Below are 23592 nucleotides of genomic sequence, written 5' to 3' on the forward strand. Positions count from 1 at the left end.
CGTTTGACCTGTACTTAATAGATATCTATATAGAAATGTTAAATTCAGCATTTGTTAATCTTCATTTTAAATGAAAGAAAAATAGATATTATTGTGCAGAAGTATCTATAGATTCTCTAAAATGAAAAACAAAAACAATAGATTTTTATTTTATCCTGATATTTGTTTATCGAGCAGAAATTAATTTGCAGAACTGTTTTTATACAGAAATTTTCTTCTCAAGGACGAATACAGGTGACTGCACATTTAAAAAAGCAGGAGCCATCATGAAAGTGAGAGCTTCAGTGTTTTATATCCGTTCGATCAGAGCTGTATCTAACATGGCTTGGCCTTCGATCACCCGTTTCATTGACTGAAATTGAAATGCTGCTGCTGGGCGATCCTGTGTAGATGGCACTCAGTGAGATGAATCAGCTGAATAAAACATTTTGTCCTTTTCGCATGCTGTTGTGAGTCACCGGATTACCTTTTCACCTGCAATTATTCCCCATCCCTCCCTACCCCCCTGTAAATGACTGTAAGCTTAGGGTTGTAACTAGGCAGCTGTTTCATAGGTGACTTAGGTGCATTAACTGTCTTAACTACTGCTTGTATTTTTTTCCATAGACTGCGTTGTTGCCGTTCTCGTTGTGTTAGTGTTAATCAGTTTAACCTTCAGGGTCCAAGTTGAACTATGCGGTTGTTCCCTGCACTTGGACCGGTACTTCTCTCTAGGGGTTTCGTCATACTTGTCCCTGGTTGTGGTTATACACTTTGTTGTACGTCGCTCTGGATAAGAGCGTCTGCCAAATGCCTGTAATGTAATGTAATGTAATGTAATTAGACCTTGGCTCTTAAATCAGGTCTGCTCCTCGAGCATTGCCTCACGCGGTTTAATCGCGTTGTTTTGCTGAGCTTGCAGATCGGTAACTTGGAAGTGGCTCTGAGACAAAAGAGGGTAAAGGACTCTTCGTGACAAAAGAGCCGTTGAACATGGCTGCCTTTCCTGACATCGCCTCGTCTCCCCTGTAACTCGACTCCCGCCGAGCGACTGCATGCTCGAGCTTCTCCGTTACACTCGTATCACGTTGCGTTCACTTAGCGGACGCTCTCGTCCGGGGCGACTTGCGGTATCGGAGAAACGGCGCGCACACTCGCCTGATTGATGTGGCTGACAGCGCCGGACCTGCCAAACGCTGGGCCTCGTTCACGAAACGTGCGTACGATCACATTCGATCGCAAACTGTGCGCAAGAACGTTTCCAAGAACATTCCGACATTCAGCATTTAAAAAAAAATCTGTATTAATGGCTTTCTCCTTATGCTATTCTCGTGAACAGGATTATACACAAAATTTACGAACAGTCACCATTCATCTCATACACCTGAGATACGCACAAAAACAAAGTTCTGCACGTGTCATAAATCCACATTTGTTTTTTCGTAGGAACATTTTCAAGAACAAAAGTGATAATAATATAAGAAAAGTTTTGTGAATGAGGCCCACTGTGTCAGTACAGAGGAGCTATTCCAGCTGCTTTTATGAACATGTTGAATGAACACTCACTGATCTATATTATTTCCATAGCTGAATGCAATTTGGTGGTATTTTCGGTGCACAGCATTGCTGAAATGTTATGGTGAATGTCCTTTTTATTGGAACAGGCCTTAAAAGTATTGCGTCAGAAAAAAACAAATCTTATGTGCTTAACACTGATCATAGTCCATTTTTATGTACATTTTCCAGGTAATATATTGCCTGTAACTAGGTTATTTTTATGATAAGAGAGCCTGTGGTCTCTGATTATGAAACCGTGCTCCACCTAAATGGATAAGCACTCGCCCGTTGTTATGGAGTACTTGTGCTTATGGGCGGATATTTGTCCTCTGATCTTTGGTTTAGCGCTTCTGAGTGTTTGAAGTTGAGTTAATAAATGATATTTTTCTACTAAGCACTGAGGAAACTTACATTCTGAGGTATTTTGCCAAGTATAATACCAAACACATACATGAAAGGCATATGCTTTTCAAACCAGAGAGCTGGGCCCAAATATATCAAACATTCTTGTGTTGGATCGATGATCTAGGGTTAGGTTTACCTGATCTATAGTCTAACTTGAGCCCTATTAGCAACTAGATTAGCACTCCGACTCAGGGATATTTGATAAATAAATAGGGGTGCTGTGTCTAGAATTCCAGTTCCCCTTCATTAGTCTGAAAGCCTGGGCATATTTCGGAGGAGGTCAAGCGAAGGTTGTGTAGTTCTTTTTTCCGCGTGTCCTTTTCGCCCCTGATAACTCATCAGGGGGCCGGTTCCTGACATTCCTCTTCACGGCAGGTGAAACCTGACGCTCTTCTGTGCGCTCGGGCAACGCGAGGCCTGTCAACGCATCACAGGGCGCCATGGAGACGCCGCCTTTTCCACCGGTTGCCGCTGTGGACGGATGTGCCCCCACACACAAAACACGCCTGACCTCGTTGTTGTATTTCTCACATTACATTTCCAAACATTTCCTGATGTCCCTGCAAAACACTGTGGTAACATAACCTAGAATATGGGCTTTGCGGTATTATGAGTATATGTTATTGATCATTTTGTGTTTTGCCTGGTTTTTAATTTAATTTTTTAAATTCTGATTTAAAATGTATGTAGGTTGGGAAATTAAACGCATTTCGTGGAAAACACCCAAGCAAACATACATGCACACACAAACACATACACACACACAGCCCCTTTCATGCTATTTCAAACTTAAAGGCATACTGTACAGGATATTTTAGCCTTGCTGTGGTCCTGTGTTTACAGTGAAATAAGTCTCCTCCTCCGTCTTCAAACCCGCCCACTCATCCTGAGTAGGTTATCCAACTTCAACCAGCTAGCTACCTAACGTAGCTAGCTGGACAGCTAGCTAGAGGTAATGTTGCTAAGAGGCCCAACAGAAAACAAGAAAACTGCGTCACTTTTCATCACCTTGGCGAACTTCAGCTGACACCACAGTGGGAAAGGAATTCCAATGTTAACTCGAATTCTTCTGCCTTTTTGTTTTGCTGTATCTGGGGTCTTCTGCCATTGCAGCAGCTTGCTAGCTAGCTACAAACACTCCACCGGAATCTGATCCCAAACCAAAAGGCACTGTAGCCCAGCCCTCCGCACACAGAAAAGAATGTCGTGTTCGGAAACATCGCAAATTTTATTTATAATAGCAAATACAGGTAAAAGTGCACAAATTCAGCAAAACTGTATAAAGATAGAGATTGCCAGAGCATCATAGATATGCCTTAGAAAGGTTATAATACTTCATAACTCTGCATAGTATGCATTTAAGGATGCAAAATGAGGAGTCCCTAGACAAGAGATCCCAAATAGCAACTTTGAAGCTCAGTAGCCAACATTAACCTACTTTATTCCTCTTCAGTTATTAGTAAGTGAATACTCGAGACTGCAGAGGGTGTTTGGTTTACAGGTAAGGTCAAGACAGTTTACCCTCCACTGAATGCACCCTCTTTTCCAGAACAAGGCCTGCCTGCCACCTAGTGGTTTTTAAAATAACTACGGATTCCCCTAACTCATTTTTGTACTTGCTCACTATGAGGGTGTTTCGGAAAAAAATCAGCATTTTAAAAATCAGACAAAATACTGTTATATTTCTCCCCTCTAAAATATTTTGTTTATAGTCTGAAGTCAATTGTTATGCCAATAATGTAGGCACGGCCAGGTCTACAGGTCTAATAACAGCGGAAGTTTAAATAGTTCTAACACAGTTTTAAGAGCATACTGAATTGTTCTTACTATGAAAACATGAAATGGCTACAAAAACAATACATAACCATGCATTAACCTCGGATCAGCATCAGAGTTCATTTTGAGGCAATAAAAAAATTAACTAGCAAACAACGCCTAATAAATGACATATTTCAAAGGAGTAATTCGCCTTCAATGATTGATTTATGTTCCGACCAGGCTCCGATAGCACCTAATCTGGAATATTGTGTACAATGGTTTGGTTTGGTTACGCAAAACGGAAACCCGTATTACTGTGATTAAATGAGCTAATCTCACAAATTAACTGTTTTATGCCACTAGATCACGTGTACGTCTCGTTACCATGGAGGAGGAAAACGCGTGCGACTTTTAAAAACAAAAATCCAACAGTGCAGCGTTCAAAAGGGAAGTTTCCGGTCTGCTGTCAAACGAACTTCCCCTTGCAATGGAGTAGAATACCTATAGATTCTAGAACGGTGTGACAGCATTCGGTGAAAGTAAACCCTGCATTCAAAACGGCTGTTGCATTTCATGCAACCATTGTCTAACGCTACATTATGTCCAAAAATTACTCAGTTTGTGCAGCCGATACAGCAGCAGGGAGGAGGCGGAGTTATACGGTTTGTTTTGGTTCAATCCTGGAACAGACCATCTGTCATTACATTAGGGGAAGTGAACAAGCAAGGTGACCCAAACATGAAAAACTCGAAAAAGCGATAAATTCACAGTAATGAAAATGCTAACTATATGAAGCTCTATAATAAGATAATCATCACACGGTCTATAAACAGTACCACAGTAAACGGTAAGAATTAAAACCTGCTAACAATAGCTGCCAGCATTCCTCATGTATGGTATTGGTTTATCCCATTTTTAAAATTTGAACTGTGTAGCTTTGTAATGTCAATCACAGGTACAGCAGTATCTAGAAGGTAAACTAAGTAGCTGTCTATCACTTAACATTTTATCCTTTTAAACGATTGTGTTTAGACGAGAAGCGCACAGTTCCAAACGTGCAGGTAAGACGGTTTACTTTGGTTGCTGAAAAGTGAGATGATTTAAAATTTAGTTTGTACTTTAGAAGTGAATATTTACTTTCCGAAAAAAAAACATATAAAACATGACATTATAACATTTTCAATATTACATTTTAAAAGTGCATAATACTATTCAATGTCTACGCGTTCGTGTATGTGGGCATCAGTGATGCATTTCTGAATGATATTTTCTGAATGTTTAGTTGTCATCGGTCCAGTGATAAATTAATCATGCCGAACGAAAACAGCGTCGACGGGACAGATAGCGACGCGCCTTCGGAAATACCGAACCTCCAGACACCGGACTCGCCGAGTGGTAACCAAGCTAATTACGTTTCATCTCCAATACACTCGCGGTGCTTTCCATGCCTTGCGAACAGGCTGAATTTAAAATATATTTGGTATAGCCTACAATAATAACACTCAAGTACGTGTTTGCATACATTTGAATTACAGAAGTGGCAATACGTTTTGGGGGAAAGTGTAATTTATTGTTAAATTAAATATTTAGTCATGCACCATTTTATCTGATATGCACATGCATTTCTTTACAGTGCAGGTTTAAAACCACTTCTTCCTCTAATTGTTTCCTTGCTTCTTTTTTTAGGCAGCCCCCCAACACAGACCTATCTGTTGGATATGACACAGATGGAACAGTGCGTATCCAATCTGACCCTGGCCCACGAAATAGTGGTCAACAGAGACTTCTGCTTCAAACAGAGCACCCCTCCCAAAGACAGGCAAGTAACAGCCAGTGTCGTCAATTTGAAGTCAGTGTCAAATTCACTGTGAATACAAACATGTCATGATTGTCAGTGCTTTGGGCAAAATACTGGTAATCTTCACGGCATTAGTTATTTGAGGTCCCTGTACGATGTACAAATAGCTAGCATCGTGCTTTATTCATTAAAATGGAAATTTTTTGAGTTCATACAGTTTAGTAAACACAAGTAGGAATATTTACACAGACACAGATGTGGCTCTGGAGGGCCCAAAGCAAGAACATGTTGCAATAATAAAGGTAACCTTGGGATACTGTGTGCGCTACTGTTTTCAGCTTGGAGGGAAGAGTGAAGGAGATTGTTCACCGTGCATTCTGGGATAGCTTGCGGGCTCAGCTGTCACTCAGTCCTCCAGATTACACCCATGCAATTACCCTCCTGCAGGAGGTGAAAGAGGTACGTCTTCAGTTAGCGGTGTCGCTGGTGCAATATCAGCGTAGCTCATCAGAATATCTGTTTTCCAGACCCTCTACCCCGCAGGGACGTCTGACTCATTTCGAAAATCTTTTCACCCCTTTGAATGTTTTTTGTTTTGTTTTTCTGCACAGTAGTTTATCGCACATGTAACACGTGACTCTGTTGTTCTTTAAAGCATGTGCCGGAAATCCAGAGGATGTCCAAATCAGTACATCAGCTGACATCTTATATCGCTTCACAGATGTTTATTAACACATTAAAGTCACCTCTCTGTGGATATTTTCAGTAATTCACCATCTTTATAACCATTTATTATAATAATCTTAATTGATTTTTTTCCTCCTTGTTTAGTTTATCTATTTGTCTGACAACCCATAGTATGAAACAGCCTGGGCTATTATAAATTAATGCAGAATTATAACGTATTTATAATGCACCATGCCCACATGAAGCCGTTATGTAGTTCACGTATCCTTGATTAACTTTAGTATGGCTGTAGCTGATGCTGGTTGTAACCCCCAGATCCTGCAGTCTCTGCTCAGACTGTGACTGACTGTGACTGTAACCCCCAGATCCTGCTGTCTCTGCTCAGACTGTGACTGACTGTGACTGTAACCCCCAGATCCTGCTGTCTCTGCTCAGACTGTGACTGACTGTGACTGTAACCCCCAGATCCTGGTGTCCCTGCTCCTGCCGGGCCACACGCGGCTCCGGGCCCAGCTGGAGGAGGTCCTGGACCTGGTTCTGATCCGGCAGCAGGCCGAGCACGGGGCCATGGACCTGCACCGCCTCAGCGGGTACATCGTGGGCACCATGGCCTCCCTCTGCGCCCCCGTCCGCGACCCGGAAATCCGAAAACTGCGGGAGCACACCGACCTGGTGCACCTGCTCAGGTGAGGGGCGGGGGAACAGGGCGGGGGGCGGGACCTGCTCCCCGCTGGCACCTCCCAGGAACAGGGGGGCCAGTTTTGGTCCTGGGACATGGTTGGGCGGCACTGCATGAGCGAACATTATATTACATGACTGGCATTTAACCTGACACTCATATTCAGAGCGACTTACCCCACCTTAATATTTTTTGCATAGCATCCATTTATACAGCTGGATATATACTGAAGCAGTTCACATTAAGCACCTTGCTCAAGGGTACAATGGCAGTGTCCAAACTGGGAATCCAACCTGCAACCTTACAGTATAATCTGGGTTACACGCCAACTTCCCTACCTGTTATACTACACTCCTAACCTCTGTCGTGCCTGTCGTCCCCTCCCCAGAGAGATCATGCGGGTGCTGGGCCTGATGAAGGTGGACATGGTGAACTTCACCGTGCAGAGCCTGCGGCCACACCTCCTTCAGCAGGCCGTCCAATACGAGCGCGCCAAGTTCCAGGAGCTCCTGGACAAGAAGCAAGGTGAGCTCAGGTCATTTTGGGTGGCCGGTGAGGTGAAAGGCAAAGATTCAAAAGACGATTAATAAAATACATTTAAAGTAATCCTATCCGGAATAATGAAAGGTCTGCAGCAACATCTTGTATTATATTTTTTTCCAGTCTCCTTGGACAATACCACTGCCTGGCTGCAGAGGGCAGTGTTGGGCAGTTCCCCAGTGGGCTCCAGCAGCGAGAGCCCAGAGCAAGATGTGACCAAACCCACAGTCCACAGTCCCAGCCCAGTCAGTCCTAGTGCCGTGCTGAACCGGGCCTACTTCCTCCTGCTGAGCTGGGATCCTGAAAGCCAGCTCTATCCTGAGGTGAAGCTCCACTGAGTGTATTAGTGCCCCATCTGTTCTACTGAAATGAACCTAGTCTGTGTAAAATGTATTGTTCAGTTATCAGTATCTTTTTAATATAAACTGCGGTAAAAGGTCAAATCATCCTCATCTCCCCACTTTTCCTCACAGTCAGTTCTGATGGACCAGGCCCGTTTGGAGGCTCTGGGCCAGAAACTGCACCTGCTGGTTCTGGAGGCTGCAGTACTGCTGGTGACCAGCACGCAGTGTGGTGGCGCTGTGTTCTCTGTGCCAGGGTTTGTAGGTAATCTCAAGCAGACCATCACAGCCCTGCTGGAGGGCTGTCACCAAAGGTGAGAGGGGGCAATGAACTGTGGATGGGGCAGAGCAGTCTGTCTCGCTGGGCCCAGGTAACGTACACCCAGATACAAAGAGGGGGTAAACTGGCTGTACTTTAGCATAATGCTGGGCTTGTCTCACCTATACAATATCATTTCAGAGTTTATTCACAATTAACTGCTGATACATGACGAATTGAAACAGATGTAAGAAACTTTCCAAAGTGGCAGGTGAATATCCTGTTGGGTTTTGAGGATGATTCCTGAAGCCTTTCTCCTGTGCGCTCAGTGGCTTTGACCAGCAGGGGGCGCTGCTGGCTCTCGGGGAGCAGGTTTATAAGCAGGTGGACGAGGCTCTGAGTGCCCAGGGAGGGGTGACTCTGACCCCAGGAGTGGAGACCCTGCTGAAGGGACAGATTTCAGGCCTGGCCCAGGACCACAACCCTGTCCGGAGCCTTATAGGTCAGCCTGACCACCTGCTAACACCGCTACACCACTACCACACTCTTTTGTAACACTGCCCCCCCCAACACGGCTACCACACTCTTCTAGGGGCTGCCTTAATGATTAAACACTGACTTATTTACAGCCATGTCAAAAATACCATGAAAAAAACTGGTTTGCAAGTACCATTGCTTCCTCAGTTTTCACATAATTTGATGGTACTATATTTGGAAGAATGGTAAAATAACTGCAAAAAAGTTCTTTCCCCTGAACTGAAGAGCCATAATGTTGTGTTGTGCGTGATTTCTGCACAGTCTTCGACTGACGTGTTTTCCCCAAAACAGGGTCCCGTGTCCAGAGCTACCTGCTCGCAGTGCTGGGAGCTCCCGATTCTCAGAGGGGGCCGGCGGTGCCCCCCGCCCTCGTGGTGGTGGCCCCCGAGCTGAAGGAGCTGGCTGGGGCGTTCAGGAGCGTCGTGAACTTCAACCGCATGGTCTTCGGCCCTCACTACTCCTCCATCTTGAAGAAGCTGCTCTTCTCAGGGGGAGGAGCTGAGATGGGCGTGGACTCCCGTTAGCCCCGCCCCCACACTGACAGACAGCTACTGACACCAGTCACCGACAGACTGTAAACATATTGCTCCAAATGAGGGTGTATTCTTAGTAGTGTGTTTGGATCTGTACCGTACAGTGTGGCTGTATTCATACTGCCCAACTGGTGGTCTGTTCTGCCTGTTCATTCCTGTCCCCTTTTGATGAAACAAGCATTAACCAATGATGTGATGCACATTTTTGAGCAAAGGCATGTACAGATTTAAAAATTGGTAACCATTTAAAATGGTTCAAGCACAGTACATAAGATTAATTTAGTTGTCGGTTAAATGGTGAATCATGAATTCTATACACAGTTCAGTTTTTATATTCAGATGTAAAATGGTTGTCAGTTATATAATCAATACGTAATTTTCTATTTGACTGTTTACTGGGTGTATGTTTTCTTTTGGGAAGAATTGGCTGTTTTTATTTTTATTTTTTGCAGTTTGAGCAGACATTGTGATTGCTTTGTATATTTGCAGTTACCACTATATTTTCCTTTCAGACTGGTTGAGATGTGGGTGCTTGTGTGTGTGTGTGTGTGTGTGTGTGTAAGAGTAGCACTTATGTATATATTTTAGAGCACTTACCAAAGATTATGCACATGTGTAAATCTATGTACAAGTAAAGGTGTACTTCAGAAATGTACTGCATATGATGTGATGTCATAAATATTATATATCATGAATATTTATAAGCTTCTTGCAGCCATGTGGTCCCCAGCAGCATGAATTACAACATAATTGCATAATTACAGTATAACAGCTTATGGCGGCATAATTAGTGTCAATAAAAATGTCTTTCAGGGTTTTGTTACAAGGTCCTAAACTCCACTTTATGTTGGGAAGCTGCACTAAAAAGTGTTGCTGTAAACTAAAGATGTTTTTTTTTTAACGTAATTTATTGTTTCCAAAGTAAATACAAGTAGAGGTTCCACAACTTAGAAACCGGGATAGTGAAGGAAAGAAAAAATATCAGGGTAAAATCGTTACATCTATAGGTGGAAATTAGTGCAATTAATTTAAATGCATCGTCGACATGAATGTCACATTAAAACGCAAAGAAACATGAAACGGAAACCGATCGCTAGGGAAACGCAAAGCTTTTGGATGAAACGTAAACTGACCGATAGAGTTTTGAAATGTAATATTCCCCGAGGCCACGCGACTGTAGCAGCACAGAAACCTCTTTATCTGATACCAACAGCCAACTGACGCTAAAAGCCCTGAACGTGGATGACGTCGGCACCGCCATTCTGACCACATACAGCCGAACGCTACCCGCTTTCAGAAAATGACTTGCGGGGATTTGCTTAGCTTTTAAAAGCTTTGCTGCGCTCTTTGTCCAGATGCATCCTGATGTAATGGCTGCAGAAATAATTCCAACTGTAAAACAGCACAGTAAGGCCCTCACAGCAACCCGATTCATTGCGGGTCCAAACCGTTGTTTTACCAACAACCCTCATATTTGTATCTACATTAAAACCACTGTTTGAAATAATTAGGACAGATAATTGGGTTAACATTTCTTTTTTAATTTATTAGTTTTACAATTATGAAAAAAGAATAAAAAAGGCTTGAGGTTATTTACATGATTTTTCTTTGTAGTGAGGTCAACCTGAGGTCATTATCTCAGTCTGATGTTATTCCTCCCACTATGAGAACAAGGAGACATTGGTACCATGATATGTTACAGTTTTTAATCTTCCCGCTCTCTATTCATAATATCTATTCCACAGATATGGCAGAAGTAAACACATACAAACAGTCATACATACATACATACTTACATACAATATACATATTCATAAGAGCAGAATCATTCAAGTATCAAAACACAGACCATTTAGGATGACGTCACAGCCCATCTCAACACGATCATGATTCACATCGCAGATTAGTGCTGGGAACTACCCGCTCAAACTCACGAAAAGTGCAACAGCAGACCCAAGCCAGGCGAGGTGCGCGCGTGTGTTGATCTACTTAACCTCGAGTACCTCCGAAATGGCAGAATGAAATATGGAATAGCCATCGGTCTTTGGGGTGATCAGTTATTCTCACAGGTATGCTATATAGGCTACCTTACGTTTAGCTTTAATAAACAGCCCACTGATTGGGGTTCAAACACTCGCATGGCAATTTAGTAGCAGTCATGGTGTACATATCCTCACATGTCATTCAAATATGTACAGTAGGTGCAGTAGACATACAGTCCTGGGTGCAGGGGTGTAGCACAAAATTCTGGGCCCTATACATAAGCAGTCTCTGTGGGCCCCCTTCCTCTCTTGATCCATGTCTCTCACGCATCATTCCAGGCTTTTCGAGGGCCCTCCCCCCATTCGGGCCTTGGGTAGTCAGTCCCACTTTTACCCCCACTATGACGCCCCTGCCTGGGTGTTTTCTTTTTTTTTTTTAAAAGATTGTAGTTTCATACGTCATGCTAGTCATTTTCAGTTAAAAACACTATGGAGATTCAGTTATTCAAGATGTAGATGGCACCGTGTGCAAGTACAGAAGGGTAGACTCATACGCTGAGCAGCCTGGCTGGTGTCCAGGTAAGAGAGCCTCTTAAGCATGTGGGCAGCTCTTGCCCAGCATAAGGGGGCAAATCCACTGACCGTGCTCCAGTTTAAAACCAATGATTTAGGTTTGGGTAGTTTTGAGGGTCTGTAGGACAAATGCTTTGACTTAACTTAAAAATAAAAAAATAAAAAAATTAAAAAGCATGTCACTGATGACCCGTGTTAACTTCCTCTGATTGGCTCAGGGAAAGAGCTCTTACAACTCCACACAGGAAGTCTCTGTAGCCAGCTCACTCAGTGTCCCAATCCTGTCCTAGTGTACAACAGGCCTTACTCTAAAAGGGCACAGTTTTACTTTCCGATTTTATTTTTATTTTTTTACATTTAAAAAAAAATTATATTTGAGTCATTGTATATCTGATGGATTTAATAAGAAATAATAAAGTCATGAGAATTATTTCCTTCACTTACATCTCAGCTTGCATTTGATCTTTGGCCAGCACTTCCAATGTGATAATTGTCCTTATTACTCAGTTAGCAAACGGTTTTCTCCAGTCATGGTTATGCCAGTACAGCTGATGTTAAAGCATGTCATTATATTCTATTTTGTCACTTCCTGTTTCCCTTGTCAGTTGTAACGGCTACATTAGTGCTTTCCGGAAGACGAGTCTGAGAGGCCATGTACGGAGATGTCTAGTCGTTAGGACATAGCTTTAAAAAAAAGTGGTGTGGGGATAACTATGTAAAAGAAAACCTACATTAACTATGGTGGAAATGTCAAGGGAATCTAAATCATACAGAGGATTTCTGGAAAGAATTAGAAGAATTTCATGTATATATGCTCTAGGCACTAACACAATATGACAACATTAGCACTTCACTTCATGACAAAACGTAACGAAGGGAATCCATTAACAAGTGACTTAAATTACCACTAAGGAAATTGTCTCAGGGCACTAAATGTTTAAATATAGCTTTTAGAAATTGAAATTGATAACTGATTAGTTCAATTGTTTACCTCCACTATAAGAGTAAAGTCATGTCCATATATGGTTTTCTTTTTTTCAAAGTCTGGAATAAATCGGAGTAAATTGACCATGACAGTTTTACATATCAGCATTACATATTTTCTCAGTTAAAAGCATATCATCCTAATCCAGGGCACATCTTTACTGTAACGGGACATTTGTAATACGATGAGACAACATCAGAAAGACTGAGTATAACTTAAGAATGGAACTGTGAATAAGATCTGCCAATTTAAAAATATATATATATATAATTTGATATACAGCATAAATTAATTTAAAAATTAAAGAAGAAAATAGTAGTCTCCAGAGTGTACAATCACATTTTTCTAGAGGAGTTTAGGACAGAAGAGCCAATATTTGCATAATATATAAAACTGAAAAATGCAAGGCAATGTTAAAAGGGTGCACATGATGGTTAAATGGTTATTTCAGGATCAAATCATTTACAAAAAAAAGTTAATTATTGCTAAAAAATAAAAATAATTTGAATACGGAAGAAAAATTAAACACAAGAACCAGATTAAGGGCATTAACAACAGGAAAAGAGCATTGCTATAGGACAGTAAAATCTTGCATATACTGAACAACTAATCTGTTAAGATATTCACCAGGGAAAAGTTCACAGCTATGGCTACAGATACATTAGAGACCCAGTGTTTCATAAGAATACTTCAATAAAAGATAGAGAAGTACTAGAACATGATTCTTAAGGAATAAATAGGCATTTCCAGGTGAGTACGAGGGGATGTCATTTTAAAAACAAACAGTTTTATAGAATCTCTCAAAGCTAATCAAAGAGAACGGGAACAGGAAATGAGTTCTCAAAGTGCATTGAACTTGCCTCCAGGGCAGAATAAAATAAGGAATGATAAGGGAAATCAGGTGAGAGCGGAACGCTCCAGAAATTGCAGCTGGGACCTCTGCTCTCTTCCTTATTTACACAAATGACCCTAATAAATGTATTTGTCAAAAAATAGTTACATTTTCAGAAGAAATACAACTTTGATGGGTGGGGGGTATCAGATGCATTTTACAGGATATAAAACTGCAAAAGACGAAACAAAAACCATCCATAATTTGACAGTTTCCTGTCAAGTAAGCATCAACAGAAAGTTATTCACATGGGCAATAGCAACAACTTAGAATTATGTTTATGATGGTACTAAAATTGAATGCAAATCAAAATAAGTTTGAGTAATAGTTTTCTGTAACTAGGCACCATGCCAGAAGAAAAGACAAGATCTTGAAAGGGGAAAGGGAAAGGAAACGAATTAAATGATTCAAAACATTACCACTTCAAAAAAAAAAAAAAAAAAAAAAATTAACCAGATTGAGAACGCATTTCAAGTTGAGTTGTGGCGACAGAACAATGGGCATATGTGAAGATGACAGGGTACTTTATGCAGGAAATGTCAGTAGGTAACTTAAAATGGCACCTCAGTGCCATTTTATTTCTGTTAATTGCTTGACCACACCAGTGTGAAAGCACCTGTTTTCAATAGACTTCATATCCCTCATCTACTCAAGCGTTTCCTTAATTTTGGCAGTGACCTGTAGATTTATGTAGGTAAAATGATCAGTCTAGAAGGCTACAGTAGAACACTCTTGCATTTATGTTTCTAATAAATACTTTAAGTAGAACCCATTCTGAAAATCAAACCAATGTAAAGATAATTGAAGCACTAAATGCAATGCTAGCTTTTTAAAGGTTGCGTAATCACATCACACAACCATCTTAACTTCGTTTGATAGTCTAAGCAACCCTTTTCCATCGATTACATACGAGAGTACATTAAGTGTTCGCCATAAGCTGCAACTACCATAATAAAGAAAACACTCGGCATAGTATCGCTCTATATGAAGTTCGTGACATGATTTTCTTGATTAAACTGCACAGAACCAACGGTTGCAGTAAACTGATTCAGACTTGCCCATTGGTTTTGCTTTGAAGCTTTAACCAAGGTTGAGGAACACGTGTTTCAACCATAATTTCTGCTAGTCGAGTTCCTTCCCTCAGACTTCCATACCAACATCACCCTAGCCACTGTTCCTCATGAGACTTCAGCCATCTTACTTACTGAAGCTCCTTCCAAACCACCCCTCTTTCAAAGCAACTGACAACTCTCCAAGCCCTAACAGACAAAATAATAGACACAACAGCCTGCCCGGTATTTTTATGCACAAGCTATGCATGCTGGGATGTAAATTGCTTCATTGACTCAGGAAACACACCTGTGTAGAAGCACCTGCTTTCAATTTACCTCGTATCCCTTCATGTCCACTCAAAGTGTTCCCTTTATGTTTGCATTTACCTGCATAAAGCCTTCCCAGGAACAAAGCAGTAACTTTTGATGTTAGAGTAACTGCTGCATTTCAATGTTATTGCCCAAGCCTGTTCAGATAACTACATTACAGTTCAGATAACAATGTGTGGAGCTGTCTCCAATCAGTGGATATGAGGCTAAGTTCAGGGGTCAGAAAGTAGAAAGTCAGCTGATTAACTAATTAGTTGTACTGCCTGGCCGAATAATTGCGCTCATTAGCAAATCCAAGTGATTTAAACAAAATACTGGGGAGGACTTTTGCTTTTTGGACCTGGATTTCCCACCTCTGAATTAAGATACAGGGATCTCAAACTCATATCCTGGAGGGCAGCTGTGTCTTTACGTATTTGATGTGTTCCTGCACTTAAGTGCTTAATTTAAGTCACTGATTGGCTAAAGAGTCTGCACACCTTGTCTCCAAGGCTCTAAATTGGCCGCAGATTGAAAGGAAATGACAAAATGACCAGCTGTGACTGTAGCCCTCCAGGACTGGAGTTTGAGACCCCCACATTCTGGTCTCTTTGTACAGCTGCACAGGTGTCACATGTGATTAAATGGACAGTTCATGACCAATACTGAGAGAAATGCCCCGCTGCTGGAATAGACACATTTAACATGAAGAATTACACAGGGAAATAATAACCCAGCAGTTCTGTTGGGACGTATAATGTTGCTTGAATATTCATGTGCAATTTTTTTGTCGTCCATGATACTCATACATAATACTCATCCTGACAGAAACACAGAAAATGTGATTTCCTGGATGTGCTCCTCAGTTTGTGACTTGAGAGTCTTTCCCAAGATGAGCTTCACACAAAGAACATCTCCGTTCACTTTGCTCATTTAAGCCACTGCACCCATTCTCCAGCTCATGGATACTCGAATGCGAACCACAAATCCAAATCCAGCCGTGGTTTTACGTTTTGCCCCAGGTAATTATACTGAACAATTAGTGCTATTGATTGGCCAGGCACAGTCTTCACACCTGACTCACCGATAAAGGGAGGTTGGAAAACCTGCAGTTCTTGGACCTTGAGGGCCATGATTTGACTGACTGGGCTTTAGCTGATGTAACTACTTGGGCTGGATGCCACAGAGTGCCACACCTGTCCTGGGTGCTCTGACCGCATTCCCCACACTGACCCCTAGAGACTGGGAGGAGAAGGTGCATTCTGACTGGTCGAGCAGATGGTAAGGGAGCGTATTTTGGGCTGGATTGAATTACGATGGAAGTTGTGGAAAGCACACTTCATTAATCCAGCAACTTCCAGCCCCACTCCAAAACACACCAAGAGAAATGCCCTGCCTTTGTCACTCAAATGACACACACTGTCCCTCCCCTTGCGCTCACAGCTTGGTGTCTGGAAACTTGAACACAGGAGAGAGCTACACAGAGGGAGACACACACACTCACACACACACACACACACACGCACGCATGCACACACACATACATGCACACACACACGCGCATGCACGCACGCATGCACACACACACACACACACGCGCGCGCGCACGCATGCACACACACACGCACGCACGCACACACACACATACATGCACACACACGCACATACATGCACACACGCATGCACGCACACACGCGCACACACGCGCACACACACACACACACACACACGCACGCATGCACACACACACGCACGCACGCACACACACATACATGCACACACACACGCGCATGCACGCACGCATGCACACACACACACACACACGCGCGCGCACGCATGCACACACACACGCACGCACGCACACACACACATACATGCACACACACGCACATACATGCACACACGCATGCACGCACACGCACGCACACACGCGCACACACACACATACACACACACACGCACACACACACGCGCACACACACACATACACACACACACGCACACACACACACATCCAGAAACATCTGAATTAAACAACATGACAGATGCAATGCCACATCAAACCACAGTGAACAAATAAGACAGCATCTCACTTGACCCATTCTCAAAACATTTACCGTTAATGAAAAATACTGAAACTGTAAGGAAGAACATAGTTTCTGCTACATGGTATAACAAAAATAAGTTCAGTTTATTCAAATGGTTTGAGGAAACTGATTGCCTTGAACCATTTGAGTAGGACAAGTATTCATTGGTCTTAAATTTTAAGTTAAACTCTTTTTTTCTCTCTTTTTAACTGAGATTTGATTTCTTAGTTCAGTGACTACTGAAATCAATTAGCAAAACTGCATTTACATTTTTAAAAACACAGGAGAGGAGGAAGACACCACAGAAAAAAATATGACACGTGAAATACATGAAATGGAATGGAAGAAGAAAATCAAAAGTCATCCAATGCCTTAAAAAAATCACACGAGTTAAGACACCATGCACCAGGTGGGCTACAAAAGTCCAAAAACACTACAGGCCATGTCGCAATTATTTCAATTCTGCAACTGAAATAGGATAAAACTGTAAAGTAGTGCCTGCATGCCAAAGCACAATGACTACAGCCTATGTCTGCCAACCAACTAAACCATTTACATCAACAAATACGATTAAAGACCACAACCCGGTGTAGCATCTAACAGTCAGAGAATCGGGAGGAAGTACAGTTAGCCTAACACACTGCAGCTTAACAGCCACTGGCCACAAACGTTCTAAGATCATTTAGAAACCAGGACCAGGAGAGAGAGATTAAACTGGATGTGGCTACATCTTACTGTCAACCTATAATCAAATCACAGTGTTTGGAAAAATAAGTCTGGAACTTTGAAGCCACTGGCTACGACTGTGTAATGGCACTGGATCAAGTAAGGTACGACGAGCAGTGTATCTAGGGCGAGGGGACTCCATTTTAGGTACTCTGATGCAATTGCATGCGACTCAGTCAAGATCAGAGAAGACAAGCGGGAGTCTATGCTGAAGGTTGGCTCTTCTTACTTGTGGAAAAGCAGGTTCACTCCACTGGACCATAGAGTTCCGAACTACAGATAGAGTGCTTTTGACCCGGTGGGAGCCAGTAGACATTCCACCGGAAGAGGATGGGACAAACATTTGCACTCCGATTCTGGAACGGTTTGCAAAAAAAAAAAAAAAAAAAAAGACACAAAAAATTGTTTTCTTCAAAAACAGGGTGATTGTTCTGTTCCGTTGTGCCGAATGGCATTTTTTGAAAATCCCAGCCTGGGCACTACAGGCGGTAAGTACCAAACGGCAAAGAGAGAGGGCGATAGAGAGAGAGAGAGAGAGAGCACTTCTTCAGAGAGGGCGACGCCTGGTAAGACAGGAAGTGTATCAGAACGGAAACATGATTGCATCATCACCAGGGACAGAAACGTGAGAAGAACGAGTGGAAAGAGAGGAAGACCGGATTGTCAAAAAGAGGAGGGGTGTTATTTCCTCAGGAAGTGTGAGGAAATGGGGGTGGGGGGTGAGGGGGGCGCAAGGAGGTTTGGGGACACGTTGTCATCGTGTTTTGCGCGGGACAGGGGCATCTGATTAAAAGCTCAGGAATACTACAGCTTTGGCATCAACACATTAACGTTCAGACATGATAAGAACACAAAGAACACGAGTGACAAGGTTGAGATGATGCGTAAAAAACAGACGTACTTATGTGCTGAACGCATGGAAGGTAAGTAAGTTTTAAATGTGCTACGTGGCCGACGAATTCTCAAAAAAAATGAATCAGACATCCGTGTCTACAAACAGGGACAAATCCTCCAAGGCAGTTTTTGGGCAGGTCTGAGGAACAGAAATTAATGGCACAAAGCCTATATAATAAAATAAAAAATTTTAGAACATCAGTTCACAGAGGGTATTTAAACCTATGAAGTGAGGAATAACTGCCTGGACGTCGGGACTACTTTCAGCGAAGTGAAGTTAGCGCACAGGAGGGCAACACGCTCTGGCCATGACTGCAGCGTCAGCAGTCATGAGGGTATGACATCACAGGGTCAGCTGGACGAGAGGGGAGGAGCTCCCTGTACAGAAGCACACGGAGGGCAGGAGAGGGGGATTGGGGCCAGTCCTGGGGGGGAGGCGGAGTCACAGTGAGAAGGCACAGAGCACAAGGGAAGTGGGGGGGGGGGGGGGGCGTGGCCAACTTCAGAATATGGTTGTTTCATACTTGGTGGTGTTGATGGGGCGCTTGGTAGAGTCCCTCTGGTCCGACAGCCACGTGGTACTGCCCAGGGAATGTGTCTCTGCTTCAAGCTCCATAGGGTCCACCAGCTGGGGGAGGGGAGGTGGGGGGGGGGGGGGGGGGGCAAAGGCAAGGGATCAGACTCCAAACTTAGGAGATGAGAGCATCACTCACACCCCCCACTACCCATGATAAAAGCGTAGCCTATCGGCATGACAACGCTCTCTCCTTCAGATCATTAGACCTGACCAATTGCACACAGAGCTGGGTGAGGCGAATGCTCAGATCATTAGACCTGGCCAATAGCACACAGAGCTGGGTGAGGAGAATGCTCAGATCATTAGACCTGGCCAATAGCACACAGGGCTGGGTGAGGCGAATGCTCAGATCATTAGACCTGACCAACAGCACACAGAGCTGGGTGAGGAGAATGCTCAGATTATTAGACCTGAGCAATAGCACACAGAGCTGGGTGAGGAGAATGTTCAGATCATTAGACCTGAGCAACAGCACACAGAGCTGGGTGAGGAGAATGCTTAGATCATTAGACCAGAGCAATAGCACACAGAGCTGGGTGAGGAGAATGTTCAGATCATTAGACCTGAGCAATAGCACACAGAGCTGGGTGAGGAGAAGGTTCAGATCATTAGACCTGACCAATAGCACACAGAGCAGGAAGAGGAGAGTGCAGATGTCCTGGTGAACATGGTCACGTTCAGTTAGACGAGAAAGACAGATAGACAGACGGACGGACGAACAGACGGACAGACAGACAAGAGACCAGAACAAGAAAGCAAATGGAAGAAAGAAAGTGGTAGAAATCTGTCAGTAGTAGGTAAAGCTCATACAGTGGCAAGGGGGACAGCCACATTCATCCAGTCTTTGCAGCTATGGTTGGCTTTCTCACTCATGTTGCTTTAGCGACAAAACCCCATCACAAACTCTGACTACCACACCAGACAGACCAGCCCTGCTCTTTTACAACAATGCTACATGCTGCAAGATAGCAAAACACAAAGCAAGGTAAAAGGAAATGGGCTGAGACAAAGGAAGTGACATCATGGCATGAGGTATGATCTTTTCAGAGCCCTTAGGCCTTACAATATCTATACATGCTGAAAATGAAAGGACAGTGTGTGTATGTGTATGTGTGCGTAATAAGAGAGGGAGACAGATCAGTTGGACACAAAAAGCAGGGTGAGAGAAGACAAATAAATAAAGAGATGGATTTCACCATCCAGGAAAAGAAGAAGAGAGACAGAAGGATAAAGACAGAGAGACAGGCCAAAATGGATAAACAAAAAAACAGGGAGAAGTGGAGAGTGAAGGGACAAAAAGAAAACATTTGGTTTGCATTGTTTCAGTATATGTTTCTGAGTGTTGTGCTGTGCTCGTTAATAAAATACAGTATCCACAGGAAACAGGAACACCCCTCAGTGATATTATACATGATATTTTTCCAGGGTTTTTACTTTGCAACCTGCTGATACTCATCTCACTGAGCACAACACCGCTGGCTCCGCTGAGCTGTTCAATATGGGACAGGCACACAAAACATAAAAGCCTCTCTGTATTCCAGAAGTAAAATTTTAAGTGCATGCTTGCAACGTTGCCCCAGTGCAATATGTCCTTATTTGGTGTTTTAATGGTTGAAAATGAGGATGAAATTAGCCGTCAGGAGGTATTTTGTGGATGTAATTTTTTCTGAAATGGTTGAAAAAAGAAAGAAGGGATGGAGAGACGGGGGGAGGAAAAAGGAGAGAGAGAGCAGAACCTGGACTGTAGGACTGAGAGAGCGCAGCGGAAGGAAGGAGGGTCGGTGCGCCGAACACGCATGACAGCGGCTCTGCAGCACAGGTGCACTCTGGGATAGAGGAGGACCGAGAGAACACACACACACACACAGACAGACAGACAGACACAGAGGGCCCGTTAGGAGAGGACGACAGGTGCGGTCGGGAAGGGCAGGCTAGGCTAGACTGGGCTGTATGAGCGCTGTCAAAGAACAATGCTCTGCAGCAAAACAGATGGTCAACTGCGTCCTGCGCTTCATTAAAAACCCATGAATATTCATGAAGAGAGGCATGCCCAAGGACAGACCTTCCACTGCCTTTGGCCTTGCCCATTCATGAATATTCATAAGATCTGCTGCAGTAGTAGTTCAACTGTGTGTGCAGTAAAAATGCAGAATGTGCATTAGAAATGCGCTCAGCTACAAGGTGGCCCTGACGTGTGCCACTGGGCATGCTCAGTCCAGGCTGGAGGTGATCTACTCACCGCTGACAACCGACGGGAGCTGGACATGGGTCGGCTTGACCGGGTCTCGATGACCTCCGACCCCGGGCCTGACGAAATCACTTGTTGCCTGGTCCTCTGGGCCTGGAGAGCCAGCTGATAGGCCACCTCGAATGCCTGTCCCAGAGTCAGGATGATCTCATAGGTCAGGTTCTGAAAAGGGGGAGGTGCCTGTGATTAATATGCATACACAGGGAGTTACCTGTTATCTGAAAGGATCTTCTGTGAGCCTTGCCGTTTGCATTGCTAGCGTTCTGTGTATGACACCACTCACCATGTCCAACGGGCTGAAGACGTTAGCATTGTTAGCGCTCTCTGTGTAAGACCTCTCACCATGTGCAGTGTGCTAAAGACGTTAGCATTGGTGGCGCTCTGGGTGTAACGCCTCTCACCATGTCCACCGTGCTAAAAGACGTTAGCATTGCTAGCACTCTGTGTAACGCCTCTCACCATGTCCACCGTGTTAAAAGATGTTAGCATTGCTAGCGCTAGTGCTCTCACCATGTCCACCGTGTTAAAAGACGTTAGCATTGCTAGCGCTAGTGCTCTCACCATGTCCACCGTGCTAAAAGACGTTAGCATTGCTAGCATTCTGTGTATAACGCCTCACCATATCCACCGTGATTGCTAGCGCTAGTGCTCTCACCATGTCCACCGTGCTAAAAGACGTTAGCATTGCTAGCGCTCTGAGTGACCCCTCTCACCATGTCCACCGTGCTAAAAGACGTTAGCATTCCTAGCGCTCTGCGTGACGCCTCTCACCATGTCCACCGTGCTGAAGACGTGGCAGTAGTGGCGGTTGCTCTGCAGGTCCTTGGTGATGTAGGCGAAGGTGCAGAGGTCGTCCGGGTCCTGGGCCGCACAGGAAATGTTCCGGATCTCGTGCTCCGCGATCACGTTCTGCGGGGGGGGGGGGGGGGGTCAGGGGTCAGGCATCGTCTGAGATTAAACGCATTAGACACCGTACCCCCACACTGCATCATACTGTCACTGGCCAGCACACACTGGAGGCTGAAAAATGACACTTCACTTTAATGTGGGGAAAGAAACATGTCTTGCGCGGCGGAAGGAATATTTATGAGATCATATTCCTGGCAGCTACACGATCTGCACCACATGAGGTCACTTCCACTCCCGGGATAAGGTGAAGTAACCTCATATTCGAAGTGGAAAATAACTGTATTTCAGCATTTTTCTTTAATTAATTCCCAAATTATTCAGTTGCTTGACTTGCCAGTTAAAGGAACCAATTACCTTAATGGATTTTCTCTGTGCTTTTTGAAAATCTAGGCAGTCCTGCTTTGCAGAATACTGTGGTATGTGACTACATGGCTGCACACAGAAAACAGTGATAGACTTTGCTCTGATCACCCTTACCTTACCCCCTGCGTCGATGAACTTCACCCCTCTGTACGTGATGGAGAGGATGATGGTAGGCACCTTCCTCATCTGCTCTATTGACCTCTGACAGAAACATGGAGAGGAGATGGCATAACATGACATTAGAAGGATGTCCAGATCTTGACTGACACTTCCAGTCCACCAATCATAGTCCTCCTGCATGAGAACAGACTCACACCTCTAAAGCCCCTAAGGACTTAGTGACCCTTTTGAAAGATGGAGGGGGGGGGTCTATATCTCAGGGTGCCACATAAAAACAGCCCCACAGAGTAAAATGTCCAGTGTTAAACCGTGACAGAGTATATATGAGTCCAATGGGATTAAGAGTAGGGCTACATGTTCAGTGAGTTGATTTAACACTGAATATTTTTACTGTACATTTTGTTCTGAGTGGGAGAGAGAGAGAGAGAGAAAGAGAGAGGGAGACAGAGAGAGAGAGAGAGAGAGAGAGAAAGAGAGAAGGAGACAGAGAGAGAGAGAGAGAGAGAGAGAAAGAGAGAGGGAGACAGAGAGAGAGAGAGAGAGAGTGAGAGAGAGAGAGAGAAAGAGAGAGGGAGACAGAGAGAGAGAGAGAGAGAGAGAGAAAGAGAGAGGGAGACAGAGAGAGAGAGAGAGAGAGAGAGAGAGAGAGAAAGAGAGAGGGAGACAGAGAGAGAGAGAGAGAGAGAGAGAGAAAGAGAGAGGGAGACAGAGAGAGAGAGAGAGAGAGAGAGAGAGAGAGAAAGAGAGAGGGAGACAGAGAGAGAGAGAGAGAGAGAGAGAGAGAGAAAGAGAGAGGGAGACA

At 43.8% G+C, this 23592-nt stretch overlaps 2 protein-coding genes across 3 annotated transcripts in view; one reads left to right on the forward strand and one right to left on the reverse strand.

Moving 5' to 3' along the window:
- Positions 1-4390: 4390 nt before the first annotated feature.
- Positions 4391-9770, forward strand: LOC118210558 (T-complex protein 11-like protein 1). 2 transcript variants are annotated; one of them, XM_035386827.1, is made up of 11 exons: positions 4391-4546; positions 4732-4760; positions 4982-5094; positions 5386-5518; positions 5836-5956; positions 6650-6870; positions 7252-7388; positions 7527-7726; positions 7877-8058; positions 8333-8505; positions 8832-9770. In XM_035386827.1, the coding sequence occupies exons 3-11, from the start codon at positions 5010-5012 to the stop codon at positions 9062-9064; spliced, it is 1485 nt and encodes a 494-aa protein (XP_035242718.1). In that variant the 5' UTR covers positions 4391-4546; positions 4732-4760; positions 4982-5009; the 3' UTR covers positions 9065-9770. The 2 variants fall into 2 exon arrangements, with proteins under 2 accessions (XP_035242718.1, XP_035242719.1); XM_035386828.1 differs by lacking the exon at positions 4732-4760 and having other exon boundaries at positions 4394-4546.
- Positions 9771-17163: 7393 nt separating this feature from the next.
- LOC118211440 (ankyrin repeat and SAM domain-containing protein 1A-like) overlaps positions 17164-23592 on the reverse strand; it is a 58740-nt gene continuing 52311 nt past the window's right edge. The window contains exons 22-26 of the mRNA XM_035388639.1: positions 22785-22871; positions 22170-22307; positions 21390-21560; positions 20887-20976; positions 17164-19201 (exon numbers count right to left, since the gene is read on the reverse strand). Of these exons, the coding sequence (XP_035244530.1) occupies positions 19076-19201; positions 20887-20976; positions 21390-21560; positions 22170-22307; positions 22785-22871 (612 nt within the window). The 3' untranslated portion in view covers positions 17164-19075. The remainder of the gene's footprint in view (positions 19202-20886; positions 20977-21389; positions 21561-22169; positions 22308-22784; positions 22872-23592) is intronic.

This window comes from Anguilla anguilla, chromosome 13 (assembly GCF_013347855.1).
Source record: "Anguilla anguilla isolate fAngAng1 chromosome 13, fAngAng1.pri, whole genome shotgun sequence".
NCBI classification, from domain to species: domain Eukaryota; kingdom Metazoa; phylum Chordata; class Actinopteri; order Anguilliformes; family Anguillidae; genus Anguilla; species Anguilla anguilla.

Coding starts and splice junctions, on each gene's coding strand:
- LOC118210558 (XM_035386827.1), top strand. CDS start 5,010: ATGCCGAACGAAAACAGCGTCGACGGGACAGATAGCGACGCGCCTTCG. Junction 5,095..5,385: donor GACACCGGACTCGCCGAGTG/GTAACCAAGCTA, acceptor TTCTTTTTTTAG/GCAGCCCCCCAACACAGACC. Junction 8,506..8,831: donor CCCTGTCCGGAGCCTTATAG/GTCAGCCTGACC, acceptor TCCCCAAAACAG/GGTCCCGTGTCCAGAGCTAC.